The sequence below is a fragment of the Eleutherodactylus coqui genome, chromosome 4, assembly GCF_035609145.1.
Source record: "Eleutherodactylus coqui strain aEleCoq1 chromosome 4, aEleCoq1.hap1, whole genome shotgun sequence".
NCBI classification, from domain to species: Eukaryota; Metazoa; Chordata; class Amphibia; order Anura; family Eleutherodactylidae; genus Eleutherodactylus; species Eleutherodactylus coqui.
Window position 1 is genome coordinate 184066783 of NC_089840.1, and position 8369 is coordinate 184075151.

Here is an 8369-nt window from a genome sequence, read left to right on the forward strand (position 1 = left end):
ATTTTCACACATTAGAGACGTGGGAAAAAAGTTGCACATCACGTGTAGAAAAAAATTGCATGATCGGGTGCATTTGCGCTCACATGTCCTATCTTCTGCAGGTACAATTTTTTTCCGCTTCTAAGAAACGGACATGTGACCACTTTCATTGAAAAGCATTGGTTCTAGTAGATCGATTTTGAAAACACGCCTATATATGTGTGACAAATTTGCTTGTCTGACTGAGCCCTAAATATTGACAGCTCAAGAATTAATACGACATACTGAAGCTACAGGTTTAAAGACATGTCTCTAAATTTATTGAATGACATTGTTTCAGCATCTGTGCAGAGTATAAGTTAATTAATAGATTTAGCAGTAGACAGAGCATAATGAATCTTCTAAAGCGTTAGATGCTTCTTCAGCCTTTCGTTTTTTACTTCTTGACACCCATGTCCTGTTTTTGGTTAGATTGTGAGCAAATCACTGCAAGAAAGTACAAATAAGATATATTAGTTTCTAGCCAGAGTTTGAGAAGCATTAAATATGGTTAAACCCGAAAACGCTATTTCTTACAGATATATATATTGCATAATGTAATAGAAGATGTACAGCTGCATGTAAAATAAAACGATGACTGTAGTATCTCCACTGTTAACAATATTGGCCAGCTTCATGTGAGTTTGCCTTTATCTTCAGGTCTCACAGCTTTCTTCATCATTGTACTTACATTACACAGATATATACAAACTAGTGATGAATGCCTGTTAGAGATGAGCGAGCACGCTTGTTTAAGGCTGCTACAGTCTTATCGAGTAACTGTGTAGTCGCCTGAGCAGCATGCAGGGGGGCGGCAGGGGCCAGCGGGGTTCGAGCGGGAAGGGTGGGGGAGAGAGAGATCTCTTTCACTCTCCCCCAGCTCCCTTCTGCTCACCCCCCCCCCCTACATGCTGCTCGGGCGAGTACACAGTTACTCGATAAGACTGCTACTCGATCGAGTAGCAGCCTTAAACGAGTGTGCTAGCTCATCTCTAATGCCTGTCTATAAAAACAAAATTTTACAATAATGGCTTTTTAGGAAAGAGGGCACTTAAAATATCTAGCCTACCCTCTCTCCATAGGCATGTATAGAAGTGGAAGTCCCACAATAAGGTTTTTCTTATTTTTATATTTGTCAATCAATTCATAAAAGTGAGGTCCTTTCTCTGGGACCCTCAATGTTGATAAGTACAAGCCATCCAAAATCCCCCATTCTGGGTCAGAGAGTCTAGCGAGCATGAACTATCGCTTTCCATCCAGATGACCCTGAGGGTCCTAGATGGTTGACCCCACCCTATTCCCCCTAACTTTTTTAGGAACTATCTAAAGTAAATGATTCTTGCATTTTGCAAGCATTTGCTTGGGCTCACCTTGTGGAGGGGCTTTTGGTTCACACACAGGCTCAGGGACACAAACTGAAATAAAGTAAAAATAATTAACACATGAAGTATTAGTGCAGAGAATAATTCAAAATGTTTTGATCTGTAACAACTGGATTCCTTGGTAGATTAAACTGGTATTCCAATGACTTAAAATTGCTTCAAAACCACTGTGTCCTTCAGAAGTCCCTGGGCAGCCATAACAACCGACTGGGCATCTATGACAATCGCAGTAGGGTCATTCACGACCCCTGAACTCTGATAAAAGCATTTAAATGTGGTTATCAGAATTGACAGCAGCATTAAAAAGAGTTAACAGCCAAGATCAGCAGGAGGCTGTTTTCGGCAAATGTCAGCTGTCAAGGACAGCCATTAGCCTGCTATGTATTGGAAGCCGAGTGAGATCGGCTTCCAATCCCATTCTATACAATCCTCAATGCTGGAGGACATACCTTTACATTCAATGGGTTAAACTGGATTTCCCACAACTTCCTGGTTGTGGCTGACCAAGACAGGTGACTGCTCCAGCCAATCACTGGCTATAGAAGTTTACTGGTGAGGGCAGTGATTGGCTGCAGCAGTCACATGCCCTGGTCAGCAGCAACCAGGAAGGACATAGTGGTTGTGAAGCAATTTGAAGTGGTGGGAAACTCCCTTTAAAACAGATGCAAAGACTGTAGATAGATTCAGGCAAATTGATTTTGACATTACCTTGTGGAGAGGGACACTTTGGTGGTGCCTGGCATTGCACTGGCTCTGGTTCACAAGCTGGAAAAATAAATATAGATGTATTTTTAATCACTTTAATTACTTTAACCATGATATTATGGAGAGAATTAGTTAATTTAAATTATTGCTTAAAATTCCTGATTTCAGATCACATCCAATTTTAGCAGCAAATATCATATAAGCTTATATACTAATTCCTCATACTTTCCAATATTACTTTTTCCCCTTAAAAATAATAAATCTGTTTTAAAATATTGCCGTGCACTTAAGACAGCTGTCAGCTGAATGCTCATTAGGCCAACAGCTATGCATGCTTGGCCTTGTGTGTATGTTTTTTTCAGTAGGAAGTGGAACAAAGGATCAGGCATATCAGGCATTTTTAAATCCAACATGCCCAATTAGGTTTTTAGGTGTTGGGGAAGATTTGGAGGACCCTATACAAATTACTTATTTGACCAATTCTACTGAAAATTCAGAGGATCTGGCTGACATTTATCTGACTTGGATGGCAACCATAAGTAGTTTAAACAGGATTACTGCACAGAATACCAAGCAGCGTGGCATCTTCTAAACTAAAGCAACAAAAAGTTTTCTGAGTTATATTTCTCTCTCCAAATATGATGTCCATGTGGAAAAACAATAAACTAATCTATATTCACCCATCCCATCTGCCCACTGCTACAGTGCTTCTTCCCTATCCACTCTGCCAGGCCTGTTTACAAGCTGCAGTCAGCCTGCGAACGGAACCTTACAGGCTGCTGCAGCAAATTACAGACATCAGGGGTTACCTCTGAGATTGCCTGTAGCAGCCTGGGAATTTCCATCAATGACAGGAAAATTATGGCTACATTTTTCTTAAGATTTGTTGTTAAATATAGTTATGTTTTAAATACTGGAACTGATGTTCAGTAGGGGTGATGGCATTATTTATTTTTTTCAATTGCTAATTTGGTAATATCTGATAGATGCAACATACTTTTTATGTGGAGGAAGAAGGGGGCGCAGATGCCAAACACTTCGAGATCCCTAAATCCAATTTGGGGAATTAAAGAAGGTCAGCTGAAGGAAAAATATAATGCTATAATAAGGCCAAGACTGCAAAAAAAACTTGAATTTGTCTTATGCAAATACATGCTTGTGGGGATTTTTTTCATTGCACTATTGTTTCAAATTAAGTTCCTTGGAGCACAGCATGTTGAAAAATTAGAAGTTGCAAGATCATTGCCAAATCTGTAAAACTTAAATAAAATTGCCTACATCTTGTACATCTTGAAAAAATATATCTTGCATCATTCAATGTTTTTGAAGAAAAAACATTCAGCCTTATAAATATCATTTGAATAACCCCTGAACCCTTTGCCTTAAATGGCCATCCATGACTCAAAAAAATATCAGCATTTTTCTCAAAAAAGGCCAGTTATTCTTACAGAAACAGCAGGCCACTCTTATCCATATGACTTTATCTGATATTATAGTTTATCTCTAATCAAGTAAATGTAGCTGATCTGAGATACCAAACAGGGCCAATAATTGAACAGGGCGCTGTTTCTGGAAGGATAGCTATCCCTTTTTCATAAAATAGTGGACAACTTACTAAATAATTTAAAATGTTAGCTTTTTAAAGAAATCTTTTTTATTTTATTTTGGACCCTATAGGTCTCTTATTTCTATTCCCAAAAGAAGCTCATAAATATTTCAATGTAAAGTAATAAATAAAATAAGTTGATAGAAGATGCATTGAATAGTTGAGTCACTTACGATCCTGGCAGTGCTGTTGGGGTGGTGCGCAAGGCTCTGGGCATTTCTTCTGTTGTCCCTTTACTCCAGACATTGTCTTCTTGAAGGGTTGAATATGTTAGATATTGGACAAAATTGTATACAAAGGATCTCTCTATGTGAATGTTTGGCTTCATTCAGCTGAGTGGCTTTTTATATGCTTGAGATTTGATCAAACCAGTTTTGAAAAATTTTTACTCGCCTCATAACTAATTAGTCAGAGACCCTGTAGAGGGTGTTGTCCTTTTGTGTTTTTGTCATACAATGATAAGGGAATGCTGTTTCCTCAAAGTGTAATAACACAAGCATCCAATTACACCTAAGGAAAAGTATGCAATAACCTAGACAAAATTACCTATAAATGACACCAACACCTTGAAAGCAAGTTTTTCATGTTTTAAAAAATGTCAAAAACTTGTAGTGACAAGATAAAAAGAAAAGAGGAATCCCTTCACTCAAATGACATTACTTTAAAATGAAATAATTATGTACACTCATTATTAAAAATAAATCAAGGACATAGAAGACATAGTCAGACTTGAAATACCTTCCTCTGTGTGATTGTATTGTTGATTAGAGATGAGCGAGCGCACTCGTCCGAGCTTGATACTCGTTCGAGCATTAGGGTGTCCGAGATGCTCGTTACTCGAGATGAGCACCACGCGGCACTCGACTCCATTACATTTCCTTCCCTGAGAAATTTGCGCCCTTTTCTGGCCAATAGAAACACAGGGAAGGCATTACAACTTCCTCCTGTGACGTTCCAGCCCTATCCCACCCCCCTGCAATGAGTGGCTGGCGAGATCAAGTGACCCCCGAGTATTTAAATCAGCCCCGCCCGCGGCTCACCACAGACACAGGCTGAGAGAGAGATCAGGGAAAGTGCTGCTGATGCTATAGGGACAGTGTTAGCGTCTTCAAGAACCACAACGGTCTTCTTAGGGCACAGCTCACCTAGTGCATTACTGTTGTGGCTGCTGTGAGCAGTTTTGCACAAATTTTTTTAATGTATATCGGGCGTGCAGGCTGTAGCGTTCTCAGGCTGCAGTCTGTACTTGAGTATAGGGGCAGTATTGGTCAGGCAGGGACAGTGGTAGTGTAGAATCCTGTCTACAAGAACACCAACGGTTCTTCTTAGGGCAACCTGTGACCGTGTGCATTTAACTCCGTGGTTGCTGGGAGTTGTAGTACCTGTAGTGGCTGCTGTGAGCACTTTTGCACAATTTTTTTTTAATGTATATCGGGCGTGCAGGCTGTAGCGTTCTCAGGCTGCAGTCTGTACTTGAGTATAGGGGCAGTATTGGTCAGGCAGAGACAGTGGTAGTGTAGAATCCTGTCTACAAGAACCCGAACGGTTCTTCTTAGGGCAACCTGGGACCGTGTGCATTTAACTCCGTGGTTGCTGGGAGTTGTAGTACCTCTGTATTGCACAGCAGAGCCTGCATGCAGCCTTCATTTAAACATATTTCTGTCCGCACTTTGCGTTGCCTCACTGCAGTCTGCCTCTAAGTGTATGCCAAGAAACCACACATTTTCTACAACGCTCTGTGTTATACGTGTGCTGTCTCAGAAGTTCACGGTCTGCCCGACGCCCATAGATTGAAAGTGCAATACACACTGCATAGCCTCAGCCTTCATTGCATAGAAAAATAAGGAGATTTTAAAAACAAATTCCTTTTTACAGCTACCGGAGACCCAGTGCATTTGCCTGCGTGGCCTGTGGGACTTCACGTCCATCCAAACTGCATAGTTCACAGCTAGGCCTGCATGCAGCCTTCATTTAAACATATTTCTGTCCGCACTTTGCGTTGCCTCACTGCAGTCTGCCTCTAAGTGTACGCCAAGAAACCACACATTTTCTACAATGCTCTGTGTTATACGTGTGCTGTCTTAGAGGTTTACGGTCTGCCCGACGCCCATAGACTGAAAGTGCAATACACACTGCATAGCATCAGCCTTCATTGCATAGTAAAATAAGGAGATTTTTTTAAAAATTCCTTTTTACGGCTACCGGAGACCCAGTGCATTTACCTGCGTGGCCTGTGGGACTTCACGTCCATCCAAACTGCATAGTTCACAGTAAGGCCTAAGTGCAGCCTTCCTTATAATTTATCTCTGGCTTCATTTTGCGTTATATTACCGCTGGCAGCCACCAACTGCGCGATAATAATAATTCACAAACATTTTTACACCGCTCTGTCTCTGCTCGATTTTAAATCCAGCATGCTGAGGTGTAGCGGCAGAGGGCGTGGACGCGGTCGCGGTCGAGGAAGCGGAGTCCCAAGTGAGGATGTGGGCATAGGACGAGTTCTTGGTCCAGGTGAATCGCAGCCGGCTGCTGCGGGAGTAGGAGAGAGGACAGTTTCTGGGGTCCCCAGCTTCATATCGCACTTTTTGGGTCCACGTCGTAGACCTTTATTAAAAAATGAGCAGTGTGAGCAGGTCCTGTCGTGGATGGCAGAAAGTGCATCCAGCAATCTATCGACCACCCAGTCTTCTACGCCGTCCACTGCTGCAACTCTGAATCCTCTGGCTGCTGCTCCTCCTTCCTCCCAGCCTCCTCACTCCATGAAAATGACACATTCTGAGGAGCAGGCAGACTCCCAGGAACTGTTCTCGGGCCCCTGCCCAGATTGGGCAACAATGGTTCCTCTCCCACCGGAGGAGTTTGTCGTGACTGATGCCCAAGCTTTGGAAAGTTCCCGGGGTCCGGGGGATGAGGCTGGGGACTTCTGGCAACTGTCTCAAGAGCTTTCAGTGGGTGAGGAGGACAATGACGATGAGACACAGTTGTCTATCAGTGAGGTAGTAGTGAAGGCAGTAAGTCCGAGGGAGGAGCGCACAGAGGATTCGGAGGAAGGGCCGCTGGACGATAAGGTGACTGACCCCACCTGGTGTAATAAGCCAACTGAGGACAGGTCTTCAGAGGGGGAGGCAATTGCAGCCGCAGGACAGGTTGGAAGAGGCAGTGGGGTGGCCAGGGGTAGAGGCAGGGCAAGAGCGAATAATCCACCAGCTGTTTCCCAAAGCACTCCTCGTGCCAAGCCACCGTGCAGAGACCTAGGTGCTCTAAGGTGTGGCAGTTTTTCACTGAGACGGCAGGCGACCGATGAACAGTGGTGTGCAACCTTTGTCGCGCCAAGATCAGCCGGGGAGCCACCACCAGCAGCCTCACCACCACCAGTATGCGCAGGCATATGATGGCCAAGCACCCCACAAGGTGGGACGAAGGCCGTTCACCGCCTTCAGCTTGCGCCACTGCCTCTCCCCCTGGGCTCCAACCTGCCACTGAGATCCAACCCACTTCTCACGACACAGGCACAACCGTCTCCTGGCCAGGACCCACACGCTCACCTCCACTGTCGTCAGCCCCATCCAGCAATGTCTCACAGCGCAGCGTCCAGCTGTCGCTAAGAGAATCGTTGGAGCGAAAGTGCAAATACGCCGCCACGCACCCACACGCTCAAGCTTTAAATGTCCACATAGCCAAATTGATCAGCCTGGAGATGCTCCCCTACAGGCTGGTGAAAACTGAGACGGTCAAAAACATAATGGCGGCGGCAGCCCCGCGCTACTCAGTTCCCAGTCGCCACTATTTTTTACGGTGTGCCGTCCCAGCCCTGCATGACCGCGTCTCATGCAACATCGTACACGCCCTCACCAACTCGGTTACTGGCAAGGTCCACTTAACAACGGACACGTGGACAAGCACAGGCAGGCAGGGCCACTATATCTCCCTGACGGCACATTGGGTGAATTTAGTGGAGGCTGGGACCGAGTCAGAGCCTGGGACAGCTCATGTACTACCCACCCCCAAAATTGCGGGCCCCAGATCGGTGCTGGCATCTGCGGCGGTGTATGCCACCTCCACTAAACCTTCCTCCTCCTCCTCCTCCAAAGCAACTTCTACCTCGCAATCAAGACTTGTCAGCAGCAGCACGTCGCCAGCAGTCAGTGTCGCACGGCGTGGCAGCACAGCGGTGGGCAAGCGTCAGCAGGCCGTGCTGAAACTACTCAGCTTAGGAGAGAAGAGGCACACGGCCCACGGAGCAGACCGACCGCTGGCTTTCGCCACTGAGCCTCCAACCGGGCATGGTCGTGTGTGACAATGGCCGTAACCTGGTGGCGGCTCTGCAGCTCGGCAGCCTCACGCACGTGCCATGCCTGGCCCACGTCTTTAATTTGGTGGTTCAGTGGTTTCTTAAAGGCTGCCTACACTTGTCAGACCTCCTTGGCAAGGTGCGCCGGGTCAGCGCACATTTCCGCAGGTCCAGCACGGATGCTGCCACCCTGCAACATCGGTTTAATCTGCCAGTGCACTGACTGCTTTGTGACGTGCCCACACGGTGGAACTCTACGCTTCACATGTTGTCTCGGCTGTATAAGCAGCGTAGAGCTATAGTGGAATACCAACTCCAACATGGGCGGCGAAGTGGGAATCAGCCTCCTCAATTCTTTACAGAGGAG

At 45.3% G+C, this 8369-nt stretch overlaps 1 protein-coding gene across 1 annotated transcript; it reads right to left on the reverse strand.

The window, feature by feature from the left end:
* Positions 1 to 264: 264 nt before the first annotated feature.
* Positions 265 to 4047, reverse strand: LOC136624815 (small proline-rich protein 2B-like). The gene is made up of 4 exons (XM_066598741.1): positions 3885 to 4047; positions 2109 to 2165; positions 1389 to 1433; positions 265 to 465 (listed from the first exon to the last, which is right to left on the reverse strand). The coding sequence occupies exons 1-4, from the start codon at positions 3955 to 3957 to the stop codon at positions 416 to 418; spliced, it is 225 nt and encodes a 74-aa protein (XP_066454838.1). The 5' UTR covers positions 3958 to 4047; the 3' UTR covers positions 265 to 415.
* Positions 4048 to 8369: the final 4322 nt, after the last annotated feature.